This window comes from Sceloporus occidentalis, unplaced genomic scaffold, assembly GCF_023333645.1.
Source record: "Sceloporus occidentalis isolate IW3139 unplaced genomic scaffold, rSceOcc1.0.p SCAF_14, whole genome shotgun sequence".
Taxonomy (NCBI): Eukaryota; Metazoa; Chordata; class Lepidosauria; order Squamata; family Phrynosomatidae; genus Sceloporus; species Sceloporus occidentalis.
Window position 1 is genome coordinate 17,057,523 of NW_028316994.1, and position 14,948 is coordinate 17,072,470.

At 49.2% G+C, this 14,948-nt stretch overlaps 2 protein-coding genes across 9 annotated transcripts in view; both read right to left on the minus strand.

Moving 5' to 3' along the window:
- The window catches only part of KDM6B (lysine demethylase 6B), a 100,170-nt gene extending 99,327 nt beyond the window's left edge, over nucleotides 1–843 (minus strand). For all 8 annotated transcript variants that reach the window (XM_089479595.1, XM_089479592.1, XM_089479594.1 and 5 more), the window contains exon 1: nucleotides 631–843. The gene's annotated coding sequence lies outside the window, so the exon portion shown is untranslated. The remainder of the gene's footprint in view (nucleotides 1–630) is intronic.
- A 2,577-nt stretch (nucleotides 844–3,420) lies between these two features.
- Nucleotides 3,421–14,948, minus strand: part of DNAH2 (dynein axonemal heavy chain 2) — a 161,737-nt gene continuing 150,209 nt past the window's right edge. Inside the window, 13 exon segments of the mRNA XM_089481030.1 lie at nucleotides 3,421–3,634; nucleotides 4,146–4,293; nucleotides 4,424–4,498; nucleotides 5,583–5,759; nucleotides 6,454–6,568; nucleotides 6,997–7,148; nucleotides 7,746–7,974; nucleotides 8,742–8,926; nucleotides 9,987–10,178; nucleotides 11,164–11,354; nucleotides 12,051–12,234; nucleotides 13,110–13,258; nucleotides 13,690–13,876. Of these exon segments, the coding sequence (XP_089337156.1) occupies nucleotides 3,480–3,634; nucleotides 4,146–4,293; nucleotides 4,424–4,498; nucleotides 5,583–5,759; nucleotides 6,454–6,568; nucleotides 6,997–7,148; nucleotides 7,746–7,974; nucleotides 8,742–8,926; nucleotides 9,987–10,178; nucleotides 11,164–11,354; nucleotides 12,051–12,234; nucleotides 13,110–13,258; nucleotides 13,690–13,876 (2,139 nt within the window). The 3' untranslated portion in view covers nucleotides 3,421–3,479.

Consider the following 14,948-nt stretch of genomic DNA (forward strand, 5'->3'; position numbering starts at 1 on the left):
ATCCATTTCTTCCCTCATCCTGGCCCCAAACTCTGCCAATGCCCCCATCCGCCTTTAAAGGCATGCCCCCTCCCCTCCTGGTCCCTGCGGGTCTGGGCTGCGTCCACACGGCAGACATCAACCGGTTTGGCACTGCTTCCCAGCATCCTGGCTCAAGGCTATGGAATTCTGGGAGTGGGAGTTGGTTGTGGGCCCAGAGCCTCCTCCTCCTCCTCCTCCTCCTCCACAGAATGTGCCTCACTTTCACACCCCACACGGCCCCAGAAAGTGTCACACTCGCACACAGGGCATCTTCCCTCGGAATGTGTGTCACTCACCCCCCCTACACACCCCTAAGGGCTTTCCCCTCAGAATGTCCTCTCACCCCCTCCCTACACACAAGGAGACACACACACGTGAGTTTTTGAGACGCTCTCCTAAGTTGGAGGGCAGACAAACCCACAAACACACAACGACACACACACACACACGCCCCTCCCCAGCTCTCCCGCCACTTTTTCCTGGGGGCTTGCGAGGGGAGGGAGAGCAGCCTCACAACAACAACAACAACAACAACAACAACACCCCAAGAAACACAGCACCCCCCCCCCACACACACACACACACAGAGACCCAGACCGACCGACTGACCGGGGAGCAGCATCTCCCTCTCCCTGGTCCTGCAGGAAGGAGCTGGCTGGGAAGTTGGCACCGCTGCCCCCTGCCTCCGTCCCTCGGGGGCCAAAGGCTCCCTCCCGGCCACGATCCTTCCCGCCCCCCGCTGCCTCTTCCCCAAAGCCAGGGAGGGCCAGGACACAAGGGGCCCGCCCGGGAAAAGCCCGCCCCGCCGGTGGCGCAGTTGCATTTCGCCCGGAGGAAGAGCAGCCGCAGCAGCAGCAGCAGCAAGAAGAGCAGCGGGAGCAGGAGCAAGAGGAGGAGGAGGCTGTTGCTGCTGGCCCTCCCCCTCTGGGCAGCACCCGAAACAGGCAAAGAAGTCCTCATCACACAGACTACACACCATTGCATGCAAAGGATTTCTTCCCCCCCCCCGGATCATTGCATACCAGTTTCTTTCTCCACACCATTGCATGCAAAAGATGCCTTCCTCATACCATTGCATGTCAGGATTTCTTACCCCCCCCCCGGACAAACCACTGCATGAAAAAGATCCCCCCTACCATTGAATGCATGGATTTCTTCCCCCCTACACACACACACACACACACCATTGCATGCCAGGATTGCTCACCACCCCCATTGCATGCAAAAGATTCCCCCCTCCCCCACACTTTTGCATGTAAAGGATCCCCCCCCCACCTTCCAACGTAAAGGACTTCTTTATCTCCACTTTTGCATGCAAAGAATCCCACACAGACACCACTGCATGCAAGGATTTCTTTCCCCACACTTCTGCATAGAAATGAATCCCTCCTCTTACCATTGCATGTAATGATTCCCCCATTATCCTTGTACGTAAAGGGTTTCTCCCACCAACCCACCGCCATTGTATGTAGTTCTCCCTACACACAAGGAGTCAGTTATCCACCACCCCCATTTATATATGCAATGATTTCCCTCCCCACATCTTTGCATGCAAAGAATTTACCCCCCCCCCACTTTTAAATGCAAAGGATTTCTGCTCCCCAAACCCTTTCTATGCAAAGGATCCCCCCACCAACCCCACCATCTTGGCTTGCAGTGGGTTTCCATTTGCCCCAGAGAAGGCACCCTGTCTCCTGTGGGGCAAGGAAGCTGCTGGGGCTGCTTGTGCAGAACAGGCCTCTGGGGGTTTGGAGAGAAATTAGATAGCTCAATCTCCTTCCCTCCCCTCTCCTTGATTCCTCCTGATTTGGGGAAGGGAAAGAAGCAAGTGCATCTATATTTGACACCACTTTATTTGCCATGGCTCTGTCCTGCGATGTGTACTTTGGTGAGGCACCAGCACTCTTTGGCAGGGATGGCTAAAATCCTTGTGAAACTACAAATCCCAGGATCCTGCAGGATGGAGGTTTGTGTCAAACTGCGTAATTCCTACAGTGCAGATGCAGCCCCCGTTACTTCCAGGGCTCAGGCAACTCTGTTCTTCCCTCCAAGTGAATGCTTCCTTGGAAGCAATAAGTTTAGGGTTCCTGTGTGCCCCCCCCCCAACTAAATTGTGCCACCCAAGAAAAAGCATCTCCTGTTCCCAGTCATACCAGCTGCCCTCCTTCCCCTGCAAGGTCTTCTTCCCCTGCCCTGCACAGCAGCTTTGCTCAAGTCCAGAAACTCTCCCTGAGAGCCCCTTCTTCTCCAAGCAGCCTCCCTTGCTGCCCAGTTCCTTCTGGGGCGCCTTCCTCCCCAATTCCCCGTCCCAATTCCCCATCACCACCAGTTGCCTGCCAGCCTGAGACACACTGGCTCCTCTCTGGCCTGCAGCCTGAGAGCCATGGGGTTGTGTGTCACCCGAAAGGTATTTCCTTTCCTCTGTTCTCAAGGCCTGCTAGGCTCTCTGCACACAACAGCAAGTTCTTTGGAACCACACTTCTATCCCACAGACTCCAGCACAAATGGCAATGATGCCAGGAAGGGCTCACAAATGGTCCAGGCTTCTCAAACATCTCCCCCTCTCGCCAGCATCCACAGAAATGCAGGAGGTCTTCTTCTGCATATGGAGGATGCCCACATCCAGCCTCCACTCTGCAGCCACACATTGTGGGAGTTGAGCTGTCATTATGGGGCAGAATGTTGTTGTCGACTGGTCAAGTTGCTTGACATGACAGTCCTATGAATGAGAGACCCTCCAAGCCCCCCTCTTATCAAGAGCTCTGCTCAGGTCTTGCAAACTCAGGACTGTCGCCGTGTCTTCCTTGATTGAGTCAATCTACCTGCCATGCGCTCTTCCTCTTTTCCTCTTGCCTTCCGCTTTACCAAGCATCGCTGTATTTTCTAATGAGTCACGTCTTCACATGATACATCCAAAGCACCATCGTCTCAATTTAGTCATGCTGGCTTCTAGGGAGAGTTCGGGCTTGATTTGTTCTCAAACCAACGCATCTATTTGTCTTTTCGGCATCCAGGGTATCTGCAGAATTCTCCTCTGGCACCATATTTTCAATGAGTTGATGCTCTTCTTACCCTCTTTCTTCGCTGTCCAGCTTTTACATGGATGCCTCAGACTGGCATTCATGCTGGTGGTGTAACAAACTACATAGTGGGCTTCCCCCAGCTAAATGCAATTTGGGAAGGTCCCTCTTTTGAATTACAGCTCCTAGAATCCCATCATACCTGGGGGATTCTGGGAGTTGCAGACCCCAACAAAGCTTTTCTGAGTTTTGTGGGGTGCTTTAAAAAACAACAACAACAGCAATCCCAATGTATCACCTCAGCACAGATTTCCAAATAACATACACATGATGTACAACAAATGCATTAAACAGAATAACTATTTAATTTTAACTAGAACAATAATGGGGAGCAGGAAATAGGAAAGTTTTTTCCTGGTAGAAAGGGGAGGTTTATCTTCAGCTATCCAGACTCATCAGCAAGGCAGTGCCTCGTTTGATCCAGTGGTCGGAGGTCATTGTTCCGGACCGCAGGTCAACGCCAATGACGAAAGAGGGCCGCCCGGAAGTGCCAGCCCGGTTAGGGTAATAGTAGCAAGGGCAGGAGTACATCCCTGGAGACAGAGAAAACAAGGAGGGGCCCTCAGGCAGCGCCAGGGAAGGATGTGGCAGCTGCTGCTTGGCAGCAGAACTAAAGCACAGAGAAGGAATACAACTGTTTTTGCTCAGAATCTGGCCCAGAATTTCCCATGGACAAATGGCTTCTTGGAGCTTACAGAAGTACCTTTTTTGGATTATTACTCCTTTAATTTCTCATCCAGCATGGCTGGTGGAGAAAAGTTCCTTTAGTAGGTTACAACTCATTGTAGCCTACTACAGCAAGTCTTCCAAGATCTGCCTCCCCGACTTCAAAGCTGGGAGCATCACCCAGTGGTACCATGCCTGCCTGGCAAGTAGAACAGTCTGGATGATGGGATCAGGCCCCTGCCTGGCTGGTGTCTCTGGAGAGACCCATGTGGTACCAGTCATAAGAAACAACATGGGCCAAAGCAGACCAATGTCTCCCTGTCTCCTCTCTTCCAGGCTACTCTACATCTTCCTCTCTTCCAGCCCTCCCAGGCCCACCTTTGCCGCTCTTCTTGTACTCCACTGGTTTGAAGTGGATGGTGGGGATGGGGCAGACCAGCTGCGTGGGCTCAGCTTCCATTAGGCAGGAGTTCTTCTTGTCCCAGCCGGCACCCTCCAGGTAGAGACCGCGGACCCAGACGCCCTCCTGAGGGTTGGGAAGTGGCAGGAGGACAGGTGGGGTGGGAGGAGAGACAGCAGGAGGAGGGCTGAAGTCTGGGCACAAGCTTCCAGAGGTCCCAATCTATAACCCTCTACAAGAGAGGGAGCACACCTACCTTGGGTGGATACACCAGGTTGTTGTCATCTACAGTGGAGACAATGAATTCCCAAGAGAGTGTATCAACTGAGATCTAAAAGGAACAAAGTGAGGAGGAAAGTGAGATGCCTCCACAATCCAGGGGTCCCCAGTACTCATGCTGAGAGTAGCCCACCCTGAAGCTCTCTATCCTTGAGAATACAAGTGCGCTGGCTCTCACCATTAGTCCTTCTTCCCACCTGAAGCCTGAACCACAAAGTTTGACTGTGAGGAATCACAGGTTCCCTCACTCAGCCTCGCTTCTCCTTCCTGTCCCATCTCCGCAGCCGCACACACAGATCCCGTTTCAAGGTAATAGTAAAGAGACACGCAGGGCCCTTTGGCCCTGCTCTCCTCCCCATCAGCTTCTTCCTCAGACCATGGACTTTATCACACTGAGGAATTTCTCTTAATTTCGAATGAAAAGAAAGTGGGGCCAGAACGCATTTATGTGAATTCACTAGTTCAGCGAATTTACGTGAATTCGAATTGCGTTCGAACTGGCTTCCCATTGCCCGCAAATAGCTTGCCATTGCCCCAAATTGCATGCAGTAGTCTATCACGCAATAACGTGAAACCCCATGATTACGTTCAGACTGACTTCCCATTGCCCCAAATTGCAATGGTAGTCTATCACGCAATAACGTTAAACCCCATGATTGCGTTCAGATTGCCATTGGATTATACTTCCAATTTCCCTTGTCTGATAAACTCCCATTACAAACCTCTGGGGTTGTAGCAATGGGGACAGGGGCAAAGTAAAGATAGCACATCACCTACCGAAATAAGACTTCTGCTCCCCCACTGAAATTTTCCTTCAGCACCCAAATTTATTGCACTGGAGAGAGTGAGACACAGATAACTGTAAATACCTAGAACTTTTCTGTTTGCTGTGTTTGCATTCTCTTGGTCACTCTGCGTGCCTCTTTCCTTTAGATGCCCCAAACTGTATTTCTAAACACTCAAGTGAAGTTTTAAGTTACTGCAATGCTAAAATTTGGGGTAATGAAGGAACAGGGTGGGGGTGGGGGGTGTAGAATTCCTATTTGGGGGAGTAATGTCCCCATTTTGCCCCACCCCATAACTAGAGCTCCCTCATCCACCCACCCCACTGCCCATTTCCTCGTAACATTTCCTACATTGGTCTGGCGAGCGGCAGCTTACAACACAGCGGTCAGGAACCCAGTAGGAAACGTAAAATCAGAGAGCCAGAAAAGCACGGGAGGGTGAGCGGTATTTGCCCAGCGGGCAAACTGTTCCACGCAGAGGCCCAGGTCCCGGGTCCAGGCAGCTAGTGGCTTCTGGGATGGATAGGCCTGCAGGGGAAGGAAACAACTGGATGTGACAGACAACTTCAGCTAGACCCCTAAAGAAGGAAGGACTCCCCATGCAGCCTTGCAAAACAAAAATCCAAAAAACCTCCGGCAAAGTTAAAAGGTGCTTCTCTCAAGACACCAGCCGTTTATTACTTGACAAGAACTGCTTCCTCTCCCCTAACTCCAGTGACTTGGAAAGGTTTGGTATGTAGCTGGTAAATCTTTTACCTCAGAAGTACAGCTTTTGAAATCCTTCTTTTCCCTCTGTGGGGGAACTTTTTACCTTAGAAGAGGTTTATGAATTATTTATGTTTCCCTAGTGGGAAATCTCTGTCTCAGAAGTAGAAGGTTGTGGAGGAGAGAAGGAGAAAGGGAAAACTAGTGGGTCCCAGAAGGGATGCAGCAAACCCCTCTTCTTAAACACAGATTGCCCCTGGGGCTAAAAAAAACCCAGGGAAAATGTGTTGAGAAACGAAAGAAGAACAGGAGTTGTTTCGCCTTACAAGGTTCCAGCAGCGCTGGTGGAAGTGCCAGAGGCACCCTTTCCATCTGAAGAAGATGAACCTCCTGGAGCCTTTGGATTGGTCCCTTCACCCTTCCTGTGTCCTGTCAGGTTTTACCTGGTAGCCAAGGGGAGAGCATGCCACCTCCACAGAAAGGGGAGGGAAAGAAGCAGCAGCTCTTAGGGCCTTACCCTCTCCCACACGGGGGGCACACGGGCATCAAATATGCAGTTGAACATCTCCTCAAGGTCTGTTGACATGACCACCAGGCCTTGGATGCCCTTCTCCAGCTCTATCAGAGAGGAACTACAGGGGCAGAAAAGAAGGAAGGGAGTCACACAAAGGGATGAGGCAAAAGTTACAGGGATGCAGGCCAGAACTGGTTTCCTGCACAAGGCCAATTCAGGAAGGGGAAAGTGCCTCTGAGCATACAGAGAGTCTCTTTCTGCTGCAGCATTTCCAGGTAGGGAGTTCAGTTTGTTCCAAGGAAGAGAAAAGAGTGGCTCCATCTCTGCTGGCAGAGAACACTCTGCTCACCTCACTCTCTCTTTACAAGCAAGGAACAGGTCAAAACTGACTTTGGGGGAAGGCTGAGCCAATGTCAGTCCAAGGAAGCTGCATTCTAGGCTTGTGCCCTTTAGCTGAGACCAAGAAACTCACAGCTCCACACACAGAAGAAAGAAGAGAGGCAAGGGTGGCATGGGCTGTGGCTGAAGTGCCCTTCCCCCCCTCACCTGATGACCTGCAGCAAAGAGTTGTAACGCTGGATCTCCTGCAGCAAGACCACATTCAGTGGGGAAGGGTCAGTGGAGAGGACCTTGCAGGTGCCCTCATAGTCAATCTCCTCTGGGATCTTACTGCGCACATCAGCTGAGAGCTCCAGTACCTAACAGAGCAGGCAAGACCACATGCTGCATGAACAGGGACTCTCTCTCTATCTTTTCCAAAGCATAGGGAAGTTACTTTTTGGGCTACAACTTCCAGAATTACCAAGTGAGCATGCTCACTGACTATTGTGCTGGGTGGGGTATAAGAGCCTGGGAATCACAGCTTCCAAAGGTAACTTTGCGTTGTCCCAGAATGCTCAAAACTCAGCTGACAGAGGTGACCCTACCTACTCTGGGTTACCCACAGGTGATGGAAAATGCAGGGATAGTGAGGGCCATGAATAAGGACCAAGTACCACTGATGTTTACATCTGGGACTGGGTTCTGTTTGACATCAGAACAGTAAGATTCAGTATCAGCCTTTGTAAGAGTGAAATCACAACCCTAAGATATGCCTCTGAGGATGCACAGGGTCTATTGTCATCCCCAGTGTTGTGGGGCAAGACCTACCACTTCCCCCTAGAAAGGTATGAAGCTTTCACATAGGAGGCCTTGAGTCTTGGGACTTCTTGTTTTAGAAATATGCTTCCTTCTGGGATGGCAAAAGGTCCTAATGCCACACTGACCCAGTCCTATTCTGCCCCTGGGGTTGGTACCTTATCTTCACGGCTCTGCCCAGGCACTCCAGTGGGTGTTGTCTGGGGCTGTAGAGAAAGCAGGGTTTCGAAAAGTGTTCTGGCTTCTGTGATTTGGGAGGCCACGTCAGCATTGGGGTGCTGGCCAAAGGCCTCCGGGGCATCCATGCCAGGCAATAGAGTGATGTATTCCTTGTAAGAGGGCAGGTTGCCATTCTTGGGGATGTAATAGGCGTCCAGCGCAGAGAGCCTGCAGGTAAAGGCCAGTTTCACTGCCATCCATGACGACTTTTCTTTCCACATTCTTCTGCCCCCAACTACCCCACAGCATTCCTTCCCCATGTGTACCCTTTATATACCAAATCTGAACTGCAAGGACACGCCCTACCAAGGTATTCTCAGTGACCATTCTCTAATGCTAGGCCTCTATAAAAAAAAAGCACAGTACCAGGAAACCATTCTATGGTTGTAAAACAGCTGGAAAGGAAGATAAAGAGTCCCTGAGGGTTTCACCCTGAAGAAAAGGTAAAAGAGAAAGGACAGAAGTTTTTGCAAAGGAGAAAGGAACAAAGCAGAGAAGCAGAGCTCCTGTGCTTGACAGGACAAATGATCATCCTGCCTACCAGCTTTGAGGTGGATGAATTAATTTCTGGAAGAAGGACTATGTGGTTCCTAGGGCTGTGGACTCCATTTTCATCCCCATCCCAACCTTCTCTTGATCAAGAGAACAATCTCCTGATAACAGAACTAACAGGGAGAACAAGAGAAGAACTCCAGTTGTACAGCACAACAGGGGAGAGATGAGCAAAGAATTTCAGACCTGAGTCTTGCCTTGGGCAAAGTGCGTTTGCAACCATACAAGGGAATGATCCTGTACTAACCTCTCCCCAGTAAAGATTATCTTCTATACTCTGCTCCCTATCACTCACAAAAACAGACCCTACTCCTGCTTTCTAGGAGCCTTCCTCCAGACTTCCGAGGACCCCAGACTTTTGACAGAGCTCCCTCCACACTAACTTGTACAAAGGGGTGGCAATGCTTTGCTCGCAGAAGTAGTAGTTGATATAAGGGGTCAGGAGTCGGCGGTCCCAGTCATCTGTCACGTGGCCCCCGTAATTGACGCCTGCAATCAGGTATTTGAGGGCATCCCAGGGCGTCTCCTTGTACTCATCTAGGTAGAGGCTCAGGAGGTTCTCAGACACCTGGGAGGGAGGAGAAAAATCCATGCTAAATCAGAACCAGGTCTGCAGGAGATGGGGTGGACAGAGTTGGCGGAGGTCCTCCAGGCAGCCTAGGAGCAGGCCTTATGGCCTGAGATGAATCCTTAGGGAGGACTGTGCAGACCTCTGGCAGTCTTTCACCCCATTCCTCTGAGTGCTGTTTACTCTGGGAACAACATCTACCTATGTTCCAACAACTCACCTGTCCAGCACCTGCCCACCTATCTTGCTGCCAGCCCCCCACCCCCCAAATACTTGTAACACTTGTTTGTGAATCATATTCTCAAGTAGTGATGGACAAGGTACAGCATGTTGCCAGCAAGTCCTCTTCTGCATCCCCTCTACTGGTCCTCCAAATTTTTATTTTTTAAAAAACCCTGATACTGATTTTTGTAACCAATATTCAGCAGCATTAAATGGAATATAAACTATATTCCTCATTTATTAGACTTGGTGTTCTTTTTAAATTTTAATGGCATTCTCTGTGCAGCTATAGTAGTGCTTAATGTATCATGCTTCATGACCTTACCAAGGACTGACTCCCACTGAAAGCATCCTTGTAGCATTATCAGGGCTTTCTCCTGTGACATCACATGGGGGTGTCCCTAGGCCTCAGGTTTTAGCCCCTAACTCTCAGGACATGAGATAGTTCTGCCCTGACAACCCTCAAGGAGACAAATGTTGACTACACTGTTTTTAACTGTTTTAATGTTTGAAATTATATGTGTCATTCTTGTATATTATTGTTACTGCTGGGTTGAATCCCGCCTCAATCCACCTGGGAGAGGCAGGGAAAATACAAATAATAATAATAATAATAATAATAATAATAATAATTATTATTATTATTATTATTAAGTGTCAGTTCCTGGAACAACAGACCACAGTTTGAAGGGCATTGTCTCTGGGCACACCAGAACCATTGTTGCGGGACCTGAGACTCTACAAGGGAGGGTACAATCTGCCAACACCCTGCCCTTTGCTTTCTTTGGCTGTCCCAAACTGCTCAGCATCCTCTCCTCCTCCCTCCCAATCACATCACCTCAAAGTCTGAATCACTGAAGCCATAAATGATGTTCCAGCCCAACTGCAAGAACTTCTTGCGCTCCAGCAGAACACTGTGGAAGAAGCAGATGGCAAAGAGTAGCTTCTTGTACTTGGTCAGCTTGGTGCAGCGGTTGAACTGGGGCTCCGTGATGAATTGGTAGAGGCGCTTCATATTAGCTTTCAAGCCCTGTCATGGGAAGAAGGGTGAGGGATTAGAGAGATATCTGACCTCAGACACCTCACAAATCCCAGAACTTGATGGGGTACTGAGAAGGAAAAGCAAGGTCTGGAACAGCCTAACTAGATTATTTCTCCTGCCTGCAGATGGACAGAATCGTCTCCCTCCACTGAGAACCAGCAATTTAGGCTGATGAACTGGAAAGATTAAGAGGTTATTTCATAACCTGCTTTGGTTGGCTACCTATTCCCCAGGAATGAAGACGTCTCTTGGTGGCTCCCTGGAGGGGAATGATGGGGGCAGTGAGGAAGAGAGTGGCTTTGTGTACTGTTCTCAAGCTTCTTAGATCTAGGGGCTTGTGATGAATCTGCCTGGCTTCTAACACCATTGGTGCTTTATTCAACCCAACCACTTACTAGATTCCCCAGATCTCAAGGCCTGACCCAGTTTCTCCAGTTCACAGGGCAAGAGTGACAACTCTCAGGGCAAAAGTGCTGTCTTGAAAAGTGTGTGTACACACATTTTCCTTGCCTGTTAGAGTGGGTGGCTTTTATTTGAATGGCATACCTTGGACTTGCCAGGACATAAGGACTCATGTTTAATCACATTACAAGGGGTTTGCCCCTTTTAAGATTATTGGGGTCTCCCCCCCGCCAGTGGCATCACAAGGTCTCACGTTTTGGCCTGAGGCAGTCCTCACCTGGTAACCCTACTACCAGCCCCTTCTCAAGCTGTGTGTTTGCACATCTTGAGAATTTTTTCCGAATCTGTCTCTCTTCCACAGAAAACTGATCTTGCATGAACTTCCCAATGCAAAAGAAAGGAGGAGAGAAAAGATAACTTGGGCTGAAAAGAGGAGGGAGCTAAAAACAAGTGAAGACTTTTCCTCAGCCTAAGTTGGCATTCAGAAAATGGGTTAGATACAATAGGAAATTGTGAGACTTGGCCCTGCCTCTCCCACCCCTTCTAGTGTTGCCTGGCCCTCTGCTCTTACCGTGGGAGGCTCCGTTGTCATCTTGATGCCAGCTTGTAAGATGGAGATGGGGAAGTCGGGGTGGGGGCTTGAGCTGAGCCACAGGCGGAAGGACGGATGCGGCTCCTCTACCTGCAGTTGATCCACCAGCTTGTCCAGCTGAGGCATCCAGGAGAGGGAGAGGTGACAATTGGCCAGGAAGACCCAGTTACCTGCCAAGAAACAAGAGGTAAACTTGGGCATTCTGCAGAGGCCCAAAGGGACCTGCAGCTGGAAAGAATGCACTGTGACACAGAAAGCTGAGGGAGGACCTATGAATGAAAAGGCTGTGTGTGTGTGTGTGTGTGTGTGTGTGTGTGAGAAAGAGAGAGAGAGAGAGAGAGAGAGAGAGAGAGGAAGGTAGGGGTGGCCTCCCCACTTGAAAAAAAAAGGAATTCTACAGCAGGGGAGTGCCATTTCCCGCCAGCCCCCTCCATGGGTTTCATCCTCCCCCACAGCACACCCAAATTCATTACACTTCCTTTCAAAATGGCAACCAGAAATTGTCACTTAACTTTTGGTGACCATTTTGAGAAGGGAGGGATTGAAAACACTGGCATTCTCTCTTGTTTTACTTTGGAGGTTGTGATAGAGGTAATACCCCCTGTTTTTGTGTGTTTGTGGGACTTTCAGCACAATTTTCATGCAAATATTGCCCAAAGGTCACAAAAAACTTCTTTTCCCCAAAATTGAAAGATGTTTAGGGGCTTTAGGGGACTGGTAGGGGGTTTCCAAGACTACTAAAGTGGGGGCCAAGGACCATATGCAAGGCATGGGCCACACTTTCTCCACTCTTGCTCCAGAGGGCTGAACGAATCTCCCATGAGGGGGAGGGGGAAGCAGCCTTTCCTTGCTCCTTTGGCACTCACCCTGACGGACGCCATCTTTAATCATGCGAGTGGCAATAGGTGCCTGGCCCTGGCCCAGCGAGAGGGCATGGAAGTGCTGGGACATGCCCGACTGCTCTGCCAGCTGAAGGAGGGTGGACGTGGGATCAACACCAGGGGACAGCACAAAGATCAATGGGGTCTTTGTTGTGGAGTCATCCACCACCTGAGTCCAGGGCGGGAGGAGATGGAAAAAGCAATCAATGACCTGGAGAGCTAACAAGCTTTGATTACTGGATTTTCATTATTCAACTGCTGGGTCTGATTCTAATTTGTTCTGAATCTATTTTAATGTCATTGCTTACTGCCTTACATACAATTTTTTTAGGGGAAAGACAGAGCATATAAGTCATAAATATTGTTGTTGTTGTTATTTCTGCCTTCCTTGGCTGAAGGAGGACATACTGGTAGAGCTGAAAACATTGCAATTTCAAAGTAATTTGTTATGATACACATCAGATGCAATTTAATTTGTTAAGGTGCTTGTTCCAGTTGTAACGTTACTCATTACATTGCCATCTTGACAGTTTTAGCTAGTCCTCCATCAAGTGTGAATGTCACACTTCCTACAGCATTGTATAACCCATCAGTCTGAAGCTGAAGCATTTTTCTGAAGAAGAGGGAAAGGGGAAGCAAGAAGTTGCCAGGTCTTCTGCTAAGCTGAGCCTTGTAGGATCCTTGTTTGGAGGTAAAAGAAGACTATATTTAAAACACTCTCTTCCCCCAATGTGAAAGGTTGTTATTGGTTCCTTTTCCAAGTAGCATCTTAGCAATTGTCACACTACTTCTCAGAAGGAGCAAAGTTACAACCACATTCGCAGGAGGAGTAACTTGTTGCAGGTAACACAGGCAGCAGTGTTACCTCCAAGTTGTAAATTCTGAGAAACACAATAGATTCACCTGCCCCTGTAGGTCAAAACTGTGGGACATCCCTCAGTTGTCCTGTCTCAGAGTCTAGTTGTAGAGATTGTAGTCCACAACATGAAGGGATGCCGCAAAAGGGTGCCCTTCTTCCCAGCCCCAGAAATGTTATCCACTCACTGATCTCATGTTAAGCACAGGCGGTTCAATGAACTGGGAGCCCAAGTTGGAGACTATGAATTCCATGACGCAGAAAGCCACACGGTCTGGATGCAAGGACCGGACGATCAGCATCCGCTGCATCTGGTTGCAGGAGTTCTCCCACTCACCTGCAGGGGGAGACAGTGGGCATATGGATGGGGAAAGACTGGAAAACAGGAGCTGTCATCACTGGAACCAAGATGCCCAGACACCTACCCATCTTTGCTATGTGGAGGCATCAACTTGCCCTAGGACCTGTTCTTGGAGCTGGCCATTTTTAGGAGTTCTAGGTACTTTACAGGACTGTGGGTAACCACCTTTCTGCTTTTCCAGACACAAGAGGAAGGAGCAAACTGCACTCAACTTCTCTCATGTAATCTAATCACACAAGAGCCTAAACTTATTTAAAGTTCTGACGAATGAAAGATTTGCCTATGTGTTGACTCACCATTAAAACCATGGATGGAATGAGTCTACTTTAGCTGGGATTGACCACCAGGATGCCAGCTAGTTTCCCAGGAAGAAGGGAAAGCTCCTCAGCCCCAGTGTGGTGTCTAACCTGGCAGCATGGCTTTCTCCGGCTTGGAGCTGGTGTGCCATAGGTTCCAGTCACGAGGGTATTGCTCAAAAGAGTTCATGATGCCGTGGAAGTTGGTGAGCTTGTCCAGCTCAGTGATGTTGTCCCAGTAGGTATCGGCTAACCAGCTTGTGCAGGGACTGTCCATCTGCCTTTCCCTGTTGAGCACCTGCAAGGAGGGACAAAGGGAGAGCAAGTGACCAAAGGACCAGAGGAGGACATTGCTCACTCCTGCCTCTAGGGAGAGGCAAAGCACAGGACCTGCCCAAAGCCAGAGACAGGAATGGCTGAAGACATGAGTCTTCTCACAAAGCAAGTCCTAGTCACCTAGTTGTCAAGTTTTGTCTAAACCAGGAGTGAAGAAATGTTTCTGAACAAAAGGCCATGAACCCAGCAGAAAGAGTTAACCAGAGACTGTAGCTGGGGTGGGGGCAGAGCCAGGGCTAAGACAGGGGGAGTTTGCAGCATGACAAGAAGGAAGGAAACACAAGACCTAACTCACAGGGCTGGCCATCAACAAACCTACAGAGGCAGGAAATTAATAAGTAGAACTTACATAAATATACAGTATTCTAAATAAAAAGATCAATTTAGAGATAGAAAGTCAATGGCCTATAATAAAGACCTGATCCATCCAGTTCGAAAGTAACCCTAAAGGCAAAATACTATGCATGCAAGGGTCAGTTTGGCATATAAGCTTTACTTATTTATTTCCTAAGTCTGCTGGTTTGGAGTTTGCAGCACTGTGGGACTGCAAAGCTATTTTTCTGCACTTCACTGTCTCATATATGCCCATAAAAACAGAAAAGGAAACGAGCCACAGGTACCTCACATCAACAATAAGCATCTGCCAAACAACCAAGAATGCCTGAAATATGCCCAATAGTTACATTTTGCCTACATTTCTTCCAAGAGGAAAGGAATGCTCTCCATAGGGCAGTTATTCTCAACCTGTGACCTCCAAATGTTTTGGACTTCAACTCCCAGAACTCTCCTGCTGCTAGCGGCCTCTGGGAGCTGAAATCCAAAACCTCTCGAGAGTCAGATGTTGAAAAATCACTGCTTTAAGGGGAGAGCATTACCTCAGGGGGAAGAATGGAGCATGCAATAATGAGAAGCCTGAAAACCTCAGGCTCTGACACACACTTTCGTTTGCAATTCTTAGCAAAAGGCTGACAGGGCCAGTAGCCTGGGTAGACTGGCCCCATAAGAGGAACACACCTCTGGCCATTTCTCAGCTG